This window comes from Eleginops maclovinus, chromosome 19 (assembly GCF_036324505.1).
Source record: "Eleginops maclovinus isolate JMC-PN-2008 ecotype Puerto Natales chromosome 19, JC_Emac_rtc_rv5, whole genome shotgun sequence".
NCBI classification, from domain to species: Eukaryota; Metazoa; Chordata; class Actinopteri; order Perciformes; family Eleginopidae; genus Eleginops; species Eleginops maclovinus.
Genome location: NC_086367.1, coordinates 12,106,729 through 12,121,946, shown reverse-complemented (window position 1 = coordinate 12,121,946; position 15,218 = coordinate 12,106,729). Strand labels below are relative to the sequence as shown.

The window sequence follows — 15,218 nt, the reverse complement described above, 5'->3', positions numbered from 1 at the left end:
ATAATGGGGGAGTTTAAAAATGTACATTTTGTGCCTTAAATACCTCATAAATATAAAAGTGTGCTCATGTTTACTGAATTTAAAATGTCCATCATGAACCGGAAATAGTTAGAAAAAAACAAAAATCTACACAATTCACTTTTTAAATGTTTATAGGACAATTATTGGGTGTACAAACTTTTCACAGCACGAAACAAAAAAACAGAATAATTTTTGATATTTGTGTTTATGAGACTTTGTAATAAAGAGCATAGTTTTAGACTCTATAGTCATCTGTGTTCTTTGGTAGATAATGAATAAAAAAAATGTATAGGAAGTGGAAGCAATTATAAGCATATACACATAGAGATTTAGCCTGACAGTGAAGATACTTACTGAATGAAGACTCCTTGTATTGATCGTTCGAGAATTAATGAGTTATTAACCAGCACAGATGAATCACTAGCGTAACATGACCTTCTGTCAGAACGTTTGATTGCTCTGAACTGTAAAATGTCAGTTTAAAAACATAAAGTGTTACAGTGTGAAATTAATGTTCAAACAGATCTCATGTTCTTCAAGGCAAGCAGCAGCACTGTAGGAGAACCAGTGCAGTAGTGCCTGGTGGTCACTTTGAGGGGCAATGGAAAATTCAAAACTCAGTTACGCTTCTTCTGTCGTGTTCCGACTTCCTCTTGTGACTCTGGGATGCACTGATACCCAATCAGCATTCCTATGATGGAGAAACCTAGAAAAACACATGAAAATGCTATAAAGATTCAAACGAAATATGAAATAATACAATACACCCCTAAAATGTAATAATTTAGTGATAATATACTGTATTTCCTATCACTGCTCACTCACTTGCTACAATGAGAGGAGCCATGACCCCGATGGTAAGAGGAGCAGTTTTGTAGATGAAGGCTTCGGACAGGAAGTGGCCCAACGCCAGCACAAATGTCCATAAGGTGATGTGATAGAGCCTGCAGGAGCCACACAGTTAAAACAAATGGTATGAAGACTGCCAACAGAAACACAACAGGAGGTGCACGAAGTGAGAAGCTGTCTTACGTTTTGTTCTGGATATCAATGGCACATGAACAGCGGATAATCGATGACAGTAACGTCCAAATACCAAATGTTCGAGCTTGGAGACCATTAACTGAGGAAATTAAAAGTAAACAGAAAATCAGAAATGAAAGAGTCAACAAAGCAACCTTTATATTTTCCAACAGAAACCACTGAGTGAGCAATGTTAACTGCAACATTTTAAATTGAGAACATATCTCTATTTCTTCAACGCACCACCTAAATATAAGGTATTCTTGTGAAAAATGTAATTTGGTAATGATGGGAAATGTAATGTTGTACTGTCCATTGTTGTTGTCAATCAAATCTGTTTTGCTCACCAAACTCTGGCGTGCCTGTGTAGAGCTTCTCTGATAAAAAACTGTGATCTCTGAAACTTTGCACAGTGTTTCCCATCGCGATGACCGAGACCATCAACAACCAGCTCCGCAGGACGTTCAGAAAGCGACTCATGTTTTCTTTTTTCAGAGACGCACCTGTCACCGAGTCAAAAACCATGATGTTATTTATCAGTGCAGTATACACATGTTCAAACTCAAGGTAAATGCATGTGCAGCTCGATGGTCATAAAGGCAGAATAACAGGTGTCGCTACCTGACTGACACACCACAGGACTGTCTAACGAGAGATATTCAGCAATAACTAACGTGGCGTAGTAGGCTATCGTTGATTCAACCTTGTTAATACAATTAACAAGCCTATTATGATAAAAAATAATAATAATAATAAAGTATTTACAATATTTTGTTCGTATATTTACCTGGCGGCCTTTATAGAAATACCATGTAAACGTGTTCCTTAGACAGAAGAAAGAACTTCACATAAAACAATTAAATAGGACTCAAACAAACCCAGTATGATGTTTTTCTCACAATGGCAAGTCTTTCAATCTTGAACTGCGGGGTCGACCAGTAGCAGAGCTTAAGAAATGGCTCCATCCAATCGTACCATTCATATGATTGGCCCATACGAGCAGTCGGGTTCCGCCTACTTCATTCGCCAACCAATAGAAATCAAGACATTAGGTCACCTGTAGACTGTATGCTAGGTTGCGTTTAACCAAAGAGTACAGAGCATGCAAGAGAATGCTTTTAGTCGCCTTGTGTTTTGGTGACATCTGGTCAAGCAGAAAAAATATGTCTCTTATGTTCCCTTTTATCAAATATATGCTGTATATAATCACAAAAAAACCGAATGGCCTATACTATAATTGTCATTTTAGACTGAGGACATTGAGTTACATACAATTACTGCTACGCCAGCGGAACGTCCAACCACTGGATGCAAAGCAAAGTTCGGTCATTTGGACAAATAAATATTGTCCTTGACTGCGCATGCTCCCTGCTCTGTTGCTACTCAGTTGTTGTAGTTACCAGGAAGATTAACCGCGATGATCAACTGGCCCTGGTGATACCAGCTAGCTTAGCAGTTAGCTGGTTCTCAGAGTTAAAGGCAAGTTTGCGTTTGTGTGCTTGTATTGCATTAAAAAAACGCCTCGAGCTAAGCAGACTTTACATAGCTAGCTTCCTGTTCCTAAAGTAGCATGCATAGAGTGTTATAACGCTAACGATTGTTTGGCTGCCTGTCTGGGTTTAGTCTTAACGTCCACTGTAACGAAAGATAATTTCAATACAGGTAGAGCTAGAGGTACAAGCATCTGTTCTCGGTTACCTGTTCTAAATCGGAAACACTACTTCGGGACAATACGAATAACCATTCTTTGTTCGCTAGCCTCCGTATTAATATTATATTTTGCATGAATGGACATTATAGCTATGCAATGTCTGGTGTTTTGCAGTTGGAGTTGGTAGCTTCAGGTGCCATGGTGAAACCAAGACACTTGATCCCAGGGAGATCTCGCAGCCGGGCAGCTCGTACTCTCTCAATTTGAAGATGCCTGCTGTGGTCCGTGTTAAGGAGGACTCTGAGTCCTCCTCAGAAGACGAGCAAGAGTAAGTGTTTGCAAATAATACCATGTCTACCATAGAGTCACATAATAGTGACAGTGGTGTACTGCAGTCAGCCTCAGAAACAGTTGAATTCCTTCTCTATTCTCTTAGCATACAACCATTGACCCTTAATCTTGATGTTAAATAAGGACCCCTTTCTGGTCTCTTTGTTTTCCTTTCTGTTGTCATCTCTCTAAGACCTGTGGTAATGTCAGTTATCAGTCTTAAAATGCAAATCACACTGACCACCCACACATCAAAAATAAAAATCCCCTCAGTGACCTTGTGTAGCCTTTAAATAGCAGGTCTGTGTAAATTCAACAAACTAATGTAAACTTAAAGTAAGTGTTCATTCTTGTGCACTACATTATTCCTACCTACATCTCATATCTCATCATATACGCTTTTGTGGAAGTATTTCTGCCCTTTAAAACACGCTTATCCAGTGATATTTTCTGCATCGCTTTCATAGCAGTTAGACATTTGCAAACTATGAAGATGAGTAGGATTTAGCTCACAGTCCCTGCAGCTTGTGGACAAGGCTCTCTGAATTACTCGGTCCGCTTTCCGTGTCAGTAAGATCTTTAGCCTACTGATCCAGCCGTAATACCGCACTAGATTTCCCTTTAAGTACAGTATCAGTGTGTCACCTTGCAAACCATGAGCATTGTTCATTTAGTCATAGCTGTACTGTGAAAGACACTTTCCTTAGTTTATTGATCATGTAATATAATCTGTCATGTGTGCAGGATTATAGAAGAAGCCCCGTTTAATAATTTAAGCCAAGGTACATTTAGACAGAATGACACCTCAAGGAAGCTTTCATTTTGCATAATTGATGAAAGTTGAACTGTATCACAGAGAAGAGCATCTAGATCATAGCTGCAATAGTTGCTCTAATTTATCTTGTCTATATTTCCCTCTTAAGCTATACTTAGTCATAGCACACTGGGTGACACTGTGTCTTTAACTTCCATCAGCTTAGTATAGATTGCATAGGGTTTAACCTCCCAGTGACCAGGGCTCTTTTCACTGATGGGGCTGTATTTAGATGCAACCAGAGCAGAAATGAGTTTATAAATTATTATCACACGCTACTGTAGTAGAACATTTGGATTTTATGTTAGAGAAATGTAGTATTTGTGGGAGAGCAACCTGTCCGACTTCAATTTTATTACCAAACAAATATGTACCGCACATTTTTGTACAATTTGTACTTTTGGGACTAATAAAGGATTTCTGATTCTGATTTTATTTCAAATTGGTCTTAACTTGGACTTGAATTCATTTGTTAGGGGGAGGTTTGTATTAGTCAACATTACAGTTAAAGATTATGACGACAGACAACCTTGAATAATGCAAAGGATAATGCAAAGTAAAGCATTACCGGCACATACAGAAGGCTCACAGCACACATAAAGACAAACACATGTACAGGTAGACTAGCAATATTGCTTTAACCAAATATTTGCAGCTTGAATAGTCTTACTTTCACAAAATATCACAGTGATGGCAACAATTTAGCCTTTTGTGTAAGACTTTCACATCCTGTGTACAATCTCAATGGTCCTTATAGTTGTTTTTGTTCAAAATAAACAACATGCTTGAATATTTAAAAATATCACCCTGTTTAAAAAAAAAAAAATCTATCTGCAGCATTGTCTGACACACCTAGATATTTGAGCTAGGGGCAGCAATTGTTTACATGCCTCTCCACCTTATCAACACCGGCCACGCCTGATTGAGTTCTTCTCCATCATCATGCTATATGTACCTTATCTTGTTTTTAGCCCATGATAAGCGGGCTGTGTCTGGTATAATCAGATAGTCTGCGGTTTTACAGGCGTGTTTATTAATACAGCATGTGGGTTTGTTATTGTCCTATACCTCCTGGACATGTGGTTCTGTCTCTATATGCCTGAAATAGACACTAAACTTCCCAAAGAGGTTATTTCACATCATTCTGGAGTGATTTGGTATGATACTGTTCCTGGGTAGTTTTCTCTGTGCAAACTTGTTATTTTTGGAACTTTCTTTACTATTTTCTGGGTCCCAGACTTTTTTTTCCTAACTGTGACTATGTGTCTTTTGATCGTTTGTCCAATAGAGACCATCCCTGCATTGCCTGGAGCGGCGTCAGCAAGGCAATCCCAGTTCTGTTGTTTTTCCCTGAAGCAGCTGTTTCAAAAGATGGGGAAATCTGCTCTATTGGAGGTACATTTCAAGTCTGTGAATGACTTTTTGTAAAGTAGTGATGCCATAATACAAATGTTGAGCCTTTAATGAATGAAATACAAATAAAAAAATGTGTCCTTAGAGCGATATCATTTGGCCTTCAAGATCGTGCGCACAGAGAGCCGCCTGGTACGTGGAATACTCACCAATCATGGATTCCATGAGGTAACGTCCCCCACTAAATCATTCAAATTGAATAGATTAACCTTTCTAACCTAATAATTAGCCTATTTTTTTATCATTTATTTATGTAAATCATAACTAGGTTGATTGCCAAGTACAGTAGGTTGTTACTTACAAGGAATTTGCCCTAGTGTTTTGGTGTTTACAATAAATGAATAATATAGAATAGAACATTTTATTTAAAATATGCAATAAATAACACAAATACTATTAGCAATATTTGACACTTGCAGGATGTGCAAAAGAGGATACATAGAGAATTTGAACATCCTTTATTTACATCTCTGCTCTTTATGATAATGTATTGTAGCCCTGTTTTTATTCACCTTAAAATAAATATCCATCATCAAAGTCAGACGAGTGTCTATCCCTGCCACGACAGAGCCAAACTTCAATAAGCCTTTATTGCAAACATCTGTCTCGCCCCTCCCCTGCTGAGCCCATGTGAATTCTGCCTCCTGGCGAACTGTTGGAATAATACAAAAATAAAACTGATGAAATAATGTTAGGGTGATGAAGATCTGTCACTTGTCATGTGATCATTTCCAAAAGAGCCGGGTGTAATTCTCCAGGTTATTGGTGTACCATCTGCTTCTTGGATTGAATTTAACTAGGCTTTCATATGTGATGGATATCTGAATATATATCTAAAATAAATATCTGAAACTCAACGTGAACAGCAATGGCTTTGTTGTATGTCTTTTTTAATGATCCCTTTGCGAATGTGATTTGCTTTTTGTGCACTGAATCTAAATGGTCTTTCTTCAGGTTCACCCAAACAGCAATGACTTTAACCTCATGTGGACCGGATCTCACCTCAAACCTTACATACTACGCAGCCTTCAAGATTTCCAGAAGGTTAACCACTTTCCCAGGTATAATAGTGTCTGATAGTGTACGTGTGTTGCCACTGCTTTCTGTGTTATAAATATCCCCACTGAGCCATTCTTAGCCTGTCAGTTCAGGCAGTGTGTTTGTTGGCTTCCACTGCAAAGCGCGTTTGGATTGGACCGGTGCCTCTCTGGAGCATGAAATGTATCACGCTGTCAGGCAGAGGGCGATCTATTGCTTGTTATGTATGCGTATATATATTTTTGTTCTGTCAGAAGTCGTGTGCTGAAGCATTTTAAAACCGAGACTCTGCTCATTTCCAGGTCGTATGAATTGACACGTAAAGACCGCCTATACAAAAACATCCAGCGAATGCAGCAGACGCACGGCTTCAAAAACTTCCACATCGTTCCTCAGACCTTTGTGCTTCCCTCGGAGTACCAGGAGTTCTGCAGTAAGAAAAACCTCTCTGCTGATGCTGTTTGTCAGAGTAGACCTCTTCTTATGTTTGAAAGCATTGCACATTCTAAACATGTACATTTGTATTTCTCTTTGAATCTCTTCCCAACCTTCCTGCCTCAATCTAAGATTGTTTTGCCAAGGACAAAGGACCCTGGATTATTAAACCAGTGGCATCTTCAAGAGGGCGAGGCATCTACTTAGTCAGCAATGTGAGTTATAATCCTCAGACTTTCCCAAAGTGTTAACCTTGGATTTGGTAAAAAGTATTTTTTCCATCTCCTCAAATTGTTGCTTTTCTGATCAAAAATCTGTATATCATGTTTCTACAGTGCATAACCAAGGTTTTAAGTTACAACTTAACAAGGTGCATATACCATGATACTATTTTTTCCTTTTAGAGCTCATGTTATATAGTTTAATATAATGTAAGATAGGGGAAAGCAGCCAATCAAAATTATGAAGCTGGAAGATGTGGTTTTGCCTTATTTGATTTAAAATTGACAATTAATGATAAATAAAAAGTGAATAACATTGTTCCAGAGCAAAAAGGCTCTCACAAACATTTTAGCTTTTCAAGAATGAGCTGTCAAGGTCATGCATCGCTTCATGTAACATAATCATGTTTTTTTGTCTTTCTTATCCCTTAAATCTTATCCACCACTCCATCACGCGTTTCAGACAAATGCTGCGACCCAAAATAAATGTTGGAAGCTGGAATGAATTGATGGACATGTGTTTGTATGGATAGGGATATTGAGTAGTAAAGGGGGTTTAAACAGAGTTCTGCCACTATTTTGCATGTGAGATCATGGGTGTGATTAAAGCAGTGTGTTAAAGGATACCATGACATCTGGGAAAATACGCTTATAGCTAAGCTAACCGAATGTTATGTGTTCAACTTTTAATACAGCTTAATGAAAAACTTAGTGGTAGTTAACTGTTAGCATAATGACATAAAAACATACTTTGTGACTAAAAGAGTCAGTTAGCCAGATGGTGTGTGTGTGTGTGTGTGTGTGTGTGTGTGCGTGGAAGGGTGTATGCAGATACAGCTTTCTTTGAAGTAATATCAACCAGTGATTCAGACATTAATATGCTTTGTGGAGTAAATCACTCTGGCCTTTTGGAGGAGCTCAACAAGGTTGGAAAACATATGCACGATCCTTCTTCTTCTCAGGCATTTTTATGAAACAGTGGAAAGAATGTCAAGGCGATATTTGGAGAGAAGAAAGAAATACGTTCAAGTTTTTTTTGGGGTTCAGGTTTTCTCTGAACTGTAGCCAGCACTGAGGTTATTCCCCCCTCCATCCCATCCCTTCTCAACTTCGCCACCTGCAACACATTTCAACCTCATAAATGACCCATCTCCCACCACCACGTTGTGTTTTTATAGGCTGTTATTGAACGTTGACCTGCTTATGGCCAGTGTCGTTGCAGGCTCTAACTCCTCTAGATAATTCTTTGATGTTAATGGTTAACAGCAGCGTCACATCATCTGTGTGGAATGCTCTTGTATTTGATTGGATTTACAGTACGGAGGATTGTGGAACATAAAAAACAATACATTTGCCATAAAAATGCTTTTCATACTCTGCCAATGAGAGGTTTTTATTGAGTTTGTTAGGTCACACTTATCCTCTTGAAAATGCCATTTAACTTCATCACTGTTGTAAATAATCTACTGGCTACATTAACTGGTCAATTTATTACATTTTCCCCCATACCAATGTCCACAAACTCAACACTTTGTTAAGGTGATAATGATCTCCTGGATTCATCGTCCTCATTGTGTAAATAATATATTTGTTTGTGTTTATCATCTGCAGCCAAATCAGATTTCAATGGATGAGAACATCTTGGTGTCTCGCTACATTAATAACCCACTCCTGATAGATGGTGAGTTCTTTTTCACAACTTAATTCCTGCTGACACATTTGAATATGTAAGTATATAAGATGTGTGAATTATTTTTGTTTACAGAGTTCAAGTTTGATGTGCGGTTGTACGTGTTGGTGACATCATACGATCCAGTTCTCATCTACGTGTATGAGGAGGGCCTGGCTAGGTGAGCTGACTGTGGGTTTTTGCATTATTTGTGACATGATTAGGTTACATGATGACCTGACACTATGCAGGCATCAATGATCTTATTCAAAATCGATATCACCAATTGGTATTCAAAACGAGAAGTCGATAGAGCGTTCACTTCTGCTTTTATAGATGTTAGCCCCATAACGATTAATTTGTATTTTAAAGAACATATACAACAGTTTTAGTAATTAACTTATGAGTAAGAGTGTACGGTATTTGATTTTCAGTGCTCTGGGCAGTGAGCTGCTTCAATTAGTAAGGATTAATTAGATAAATCATCAACGAAAATCAGCAAAAGTGTCTGAAAATGCTGTTTTTAGCCATTTTATTAAGGGTATAACCTGCTTTTCTCTGTATCAGATACTGCTAAATACTTGGCTCTTGGACTGACTAAACATACAAATTCCCTATTTCTTTTTTTTACATTTCATAGATTACACGATAAATCCATTTATCCAAAAAACAATTGACCAGATCAATCCATAATGAAATTAGTCAATTGTGTCAGTCCTATCTGGTGCTTGGTTTTTTGCACTCGAGGCGCATCCACAGGAGCTCCATCAGTGCCCACAAGAGGTCAGTCTTAACTCTTCAGACCTTCTGCTGCCTGGTAGGGACTTAAACAAAGCCCTCTATTGTTCCAGCTGTAGGATGTGCTTATCAAATGTAGCTGATTGTGTTATTGTTCAAAGATTATCTTGAATGATTTTGTGTATATTATTTGTTTTTATTCAGAGACAGAATAATGAGTTAATCACAAAGAGGCTATTTTTATGGCACAGGTAAGTCAGGATTATAGAACAAGCGGCTTTTTGCTTTGATCGGATAGAGGTACGTGCTGGAAACAAAGTGCCACCGCCCTGTTGTTTGCTGGCTTGATGATCAACTGTGTGGAAATAAATCAGGTTCAAATTTTGAATCCCTATTTTATCTCCTGACATTCCTTCTGGTTGTGTTGGTATTCAGGTACACAGTTTTTGCAAAGGAATTCTCACTGTTGCACATGTGGCATCCCCTCCTCTCAAATGCTGCCAGAGACTTATCTCCAACAAACTCCAAAGTGCCCCCCATCACTTATTCAAGCCTTATGAATGTGGTCACTATAGCAGTTAGATATTTAGTGCGACTGTTGGATGACAGACATGTTTTCACCATCATTTCTCTGCAGATTTGCCACAGTCAAGTATGACCGGACTTCAAAGAACATAAAGAACACGTTCATGCATCTCACAAACTACAGCGTGAACAAAAAGAGCAGCGACTATGTCAGGTAACTCTCACCAGTGAATGTGGAGCTGCTATGGGAAGCCAGATCGACTCATCCAATTATTAGAGCTCAACCGTTTGAAGTGCATTTCTGCCTTTTCAGCTGCGATGACCCTGAAGTTGAGGATTATGGGAACAAGTGGAGTATGAGTGCACTGTTGAGGTATTTGAAGCAGGAGGGGAAAGACACCACATGTGAGTCAAAACTTCATTGTCTTCCCTTTCTCATCCCTTTCATCTTTCCCTGTTTGATTTGATGTCAATGCAAAAAAATGACCTCGTTTACACATGTTTTTTTCTAAAAGCCCGATCTGTTTTCCTTTAGATTATCACAAAAATGTCCCAAAATGAACCCAATATAAGAATTATTAGACGCTAGTGACAAATCCTATCTTAATGTTGTCTGTTCCAGTGCTGATGAGACAGGTGGAGGACCTCATCATCAAAGCTCTTCTGAGTGCTGAGCTACAGATAGCCACCGCCTGCAAGACGTATGTTCCCCACAAGACTAACTGCTTTGGTAATGCTTTCATATTCTTCTTAAAATGTTTTCTACCATGCCGTTTGTAATATAATCCACGGGAGTTTACCACTGAAGTGTGTATTGCCCTTGAAGGCTCATACACCTGCACTGATCTAAACTTCAGTACCACATCAGTGCCTAGTTTGGAGTCGAAAGACATTTTGAGATATATTTGAACCTTTGGGACCGTCTTCCAGTATACAAGTTGTTTCTTAGTCTTAACAAAAATGTCAGTCTCTCAATCTCATGAATTTCTTTAATGATTTCATTCCAATGGCCGACTGTAGGAGGATCGGATTGTAACCACCTACGAGTGATTGCTTTTTTTAGGTAACATTTTCAAAACGATTGCAGCTTCACAGAACTTTCCTTGAGATGTATTTCCCTTCTTTGCTCACACAGTGCAAATACACTCGCACATTGTTAGTCATGGTCAATACCTCACCGCTCACACTTCCTTTGAGTTTCATGCATTGTCCAGCAGTTCCTCTATAGTCTTTCTCCAGTGAGCCGAGCTGAGCTTGCAGACAGTCGTCCCTCAGTGTGGAGCCTTCCTGCCTGTCGCTGCCCTCTGAATGGCTGTCAGGTCGTGGAGGGCCTATTGACTGAAGCAGGCATTTGCTTTTTCACTGCGTTCCTATTCAGGCCGGCCCTGATTTAGGCTGACTGTTTTCTTGGCTGCTCTTGCCTAACAGCGGGCTCGTGTGAACTCCATTTTGGAGCCATTACCCATGTTAGTGTTGGCACTAATTGTCGGCGCTCTCTCTCTCTCCCTCTCTCCCTGTCTGGCAGTCTCTCTGAGATTTGGGGTTTCAGAAACGAGCGCGTTGGCCAAGCCTCCCTCAGCACCACTGTCTCTTTTTCCTCTCCTCGCGCTGTTACTATTTGTTTATGATTCTCCCTCGTTTGCTCACACTCCTTTTCACCCCTCAGATGTTAGAAAGAATAAAGGGCTGTTGCAGTTGTGACAGGCTGCTGTAGACATAATAGCCCCCCTGATTGGTGGTTGTTTGGGCTGTATGGGGCGCGTAACAGCCCAGAGTCACACCATCTGACAGCCGCCTGCATAATGATGCTATCTGCACCCTGAGCATAACTGATATGTTGAAAAACCATCTTAGCTCAGGGTGTGAATGTTGACCATGCAGGTATTTACAGGGAAACGTGGCTTACCAACCCTCAACCTGGCTCTCACACACACACGTGATGAATAAACAACCAGATGAGAAATATCTTTGGTGTGATAGAAAAACAAATTTGCTCAAATTCTCAGTCATTCACTCATTCAGATTAGCCTGGGATATGTGTTTTTACACACATTTATTGATACATTTAGTGATAAATAGGGATTATAATCAGGAATACAATCGAAATCCAAAGTTTTTTTTACTGAAAAATATATTACCATGCCCATGTACACACATTACTACCCTTCACCAAGTGGGTGTCTCACAATGGCCTTTAGATTTAGTGGAAATAAATGTTTTTACTGGTTGAGAGGAGGGAAACACCATCATAAAGGTTAGTACATCTAAAGTATACATCTAAAATAGTTGGATAGGAAAGGAAATGGTGAGAATATGGAATCAAAAACAGATGGAGGTGACATTATTTGTGTGTTAGTTGTGCAGCTCTGTAGGCAGCAACAGAGAATAATCACAATCTGAATCAGAAATCCTTTATTAGTCCCGCAGTTGGGAAATGTACATTTGTTACAGCAAAAGAGGCATAGTAAAAAAAAGGCATGCAATAACTAGCATATTAGTATATAGAAGAAAAGCACCCATAGTTATACTAGAATAAGTATGTAAGTAGGTAAGTAAGTACACATCCATGGCTATAAAAATGATGAGCAGCAACTTCAGTACTTAGAGATAAAGGTGTTGAGACATAAGACTAATGACTAAGTGATTAATATGACTTAATTAATATTTCATCTCAGTCCACATTTGGTTGGAAATGAAGCCATGAACAACAAAATAATGACTTTTTACACGTGTTTGAGAGCGTTTACATCCGTGTACGACAATTTGGAAATATAATACAAAACCCTATAGACACTTCTACAGACATTGATACTACATCAGTGTCATTGTGTGGCACAGGAGCAATTAGATTCTACACCTTCTCTATGATATTTTATACGCTGTGGTCTGCTGTGAACATACCCATTACCCTACTTCAGTTGTATCAGTTTACCATTGAGTTTAGTGTAATTTTGTTGTCTTCAAATGGCCTCAAGCAAGTTAATTACAGCATTCATAGTCTGTCTATACAGGATTAAGTTTCCTGAGACAGACACTGACGGTTCCAGAGGACCACCCTCATCCTCTCTCTGTTCATCTGTTTCTCCCCGTGTGGTCATGTTGCGTGAGTGAGTATGTATGGACAGTATGAACACAGAGACATGTAGGAACCAGAGTTTTACAAACACACAGGTCTGTCTAAGCTCCAGGGAGTCCAGTCGAGTATATCTTTAAAAAAAAAAAACGCCCAAACCACCAAGGAGTCATGTTCAGTCAACCTCTCCGACTCCCTTTTGCTTTGTCCTGCACTTACTAATTTCCCGCCCCTACTGTAACCTACAAGCATTCATCCTGGGCCTTGGCAGCTGCCAGTAATTGTAAACAGGTAAAGCTTCAGAATGCAGGGCAGCAAATACATGCGTGCTAGGGCAGGGAATGTGTTGATAAAAGCAGCCATTGTTAAGAGGTTTTATACGCTCTCTGGCTTCTCTGGAAGGGAGCCACGCAGGATCATAAAGCACATTATAATCTTAATTTACTGCAAATTGTTGCCTGCAATTTTAATGTCTATTAATGGCTTTAATACTATGTTTATTGTTTTCAAATGGGATTTCTTCCCTTTGCTCAAATTGCACATCCGTATCTAAATGGGCGTACTGTAACAAAAGCTTTTTATAGCTCCGTAATGTCTCATGTGGGAAGAAATAAAAACAACAGATTTTTTAGTTTTACATCGGTAAGAAATGTGTGTGTGAGAGTGTGTGTGTGCGTGTGTGTGGGGAGAAAAATGCCACCCATGCTGCTCCTTACTGCTGCCGTGTGATTAATGGACAGGCTTTTTGCTGAGGGATGCTGATTACGAGATGTTTTGACTAAGATCTGATTAGCCAAGCCAAAGACCTATTTTATTACACACAAAACATTCCACTTACTGGTCCTGTGTTCCACTGAACGTCCCTCGTTAAGTGCTGAGTGTGGTTGGATCCCCCGTCTGTGAACCACTCTCCCTGTCTTACATTTGACTCCCACACTGCACTGCAGCACGGGGTTGTCTGCCTGTGATGACAGTGTGGCTGACCTGTAACTCAAAATCTTTACAGAATGATTCATGCCTTGGGTCCCGCTATCATAATAAGGCTGCTGTGTTATCTTTAATTTGTTGTCCTCAAGAGTGTTTTTTATGATGATTGTGGCTCCAAGCTGCTCCGCTGTGATCCCTCCACCAGCAGGGAAGCTCTTCACAGGCAATAATTTATCTCAGAATGATGCAAGAGCGATCCAATTGTCGTTGCCTGTGAAGAAAACACATGAAGGAACACTTTATGTTGCTGTTGTTGTGGGCCAACCGGCTGCATGGCCAGGGCGGGAAGATTATTGTTTTTGGGCGTTTGTCTTTTGTGGTGCAGTTTCCAGCAGCACCCATCCAACAATGAAAAAAAATGAATCTCTTTACACTATGACATTTTTTCTCCCCCTCCCTCTTTTATGGGTGTGATGTGGGTGCACCCTGCCTCTCCTCTCCTTGTCTCTGATGCTTGTTGTGGCCTCTCTGCGGGCACATTTAACAGCGCGCCCCCGGCAGCGGTCGAGCTATAGAACAAACGTGTCTAGCGAGGGAGCGGGCTCATGGGGCAGGAGCGGCGTCTGCTCCTAATTGGGGGAAAATGAGCGGCACATGGAGCCTGCTTGTCGGGGGCTGGTGAGTTGGTGTAACACCTCCCCATTTTCCCCTGTTGTTGTGGTGCCACGCTGGAGCGGCACTGCAGCCTCAAACCCATTTATTCCAGTACTCCAAGACTAATGCATAATGTTTTATGTGCATGTTTTTATACAGAAGTGAGTAGAAGGGGATAAGCTGGCAAGTGGAAAATAAAATCTTAGTGCGCTGAGTGAGTGAGTACTGTATAGCAGTGGGGGTCCCTCCTGTCGTTCCTCAGAAGTGAAAGATGGCAGCGGCAGCTTCAGTTGCTGCTTTTGGCGACTGATCTTGGAACCCAGCCGAGTGCACCTCCATTATGGAAATACAGTTTACTGTTACACAATTTCACCTCATGATGCCACCGTACAGTATGTGGACCTCCTGACCCATGTTGTGTAGCCCAGTGAAAATATCCACTATATTTTCCCAAACTTAAAAACACAAGTAGTGATAAAACATATGTTTTTAATAAAATCATGAAAGAGTAATCCAATGATTTTTAATACTACACCTCTATTGAATTGCGAGACTAACAAGACTAAAAAGAACAGTCAAAATTGAAACAGTGTGGAAAAACCCTGGATACTAAATTTCCTCTAATGCAATTTGATAGCAGCTTGTTAGAGTCTCACTGTCTGGTAAGTGCTCATGTATTTAAAACC

The 15,218-nt window shown here is 39.9% G+C and overlaps 2 protein-coding genes across 3 annotated transcripts in view; one reads left to right on the top strand and one right to left on the bottom strand.

The window, feature by feature from the left end:
* Window positions 1-134: 134 nt before the first annotated feature.
* erg28 (ergosterol biosynthesis 28 homolog) lies at window positions 135-1,997 on the bottom strand. 2 transcript variants are annotated; one of them, XM_063908695.1, is made up of 5 exons: window positions 1,923-1,997; window positions 1,392-1,547; window positions 1,054-1,144; window positions 847-965; window positions 135-727 (listed from the first exon to the last, which is right to left on the bottom strand). In XM_063908695.1, exons 2-5 carry the CDS (start codon window positions 1,522-1,524, stop codon window positions 639-641), a joined length of 432 nt encoding a protein of 143 aa, XP_063764765.1. In that variant the 5' UTR covers window positions 1,525-1,547; window positions 1,923-1,997; the 3' UTR covers window positions 135-638. The 2 variants fall into 2 exon arrangements, with proteins under 2 accessions (XP_063764765.1, XP_063764764.1); XM_063908694.1 differs by having other exon boundaries at window positions 1,832-1,983.
* A 409-nt stretch (window positions 1,998-2,406) lies between these two features.
* ttll5 (tubulin tyrosine ligase-like family, member 5) overlaps window positions 2,407-15,218 on the top strand; it is a 45,222-nt gene continuing 32,410 nt past the window's right edge. Inside the window, 12 exon segments of the mRNA XM_063909193.1 lie at window positions 2,407-2,523; window positions 2,870-3,023; window positions 5,128-5,234; window positions 5,338-5,420; window positions 6,207-6,313; window positions 6,593-6,723; window positions 6,858-6,940; window positions 8,558-8,627; window positions 8,712-8,796; window positions 9,991-10,092; window positions 10,192-10,283; window positions 10,501-10,608. Coding sequence (XP_063765263.1) covers window positions 2,965-3,023; window positions 5,128-5,234; window positions 5,338-5,420; window positions 6,207-6,313; window positions 6,593-6,723; window positions 6,858-6,940; window positions 8,558-8,627; window positions 8,712-8,796; window positions 9,991-10,092; window positions 10,192-10,283; window positions 10,501-10,608 — 1,027 coding nt within the window. The 5' untranslated portion in view covers window positions 2,407-2,523; window positions 2,870-2,964.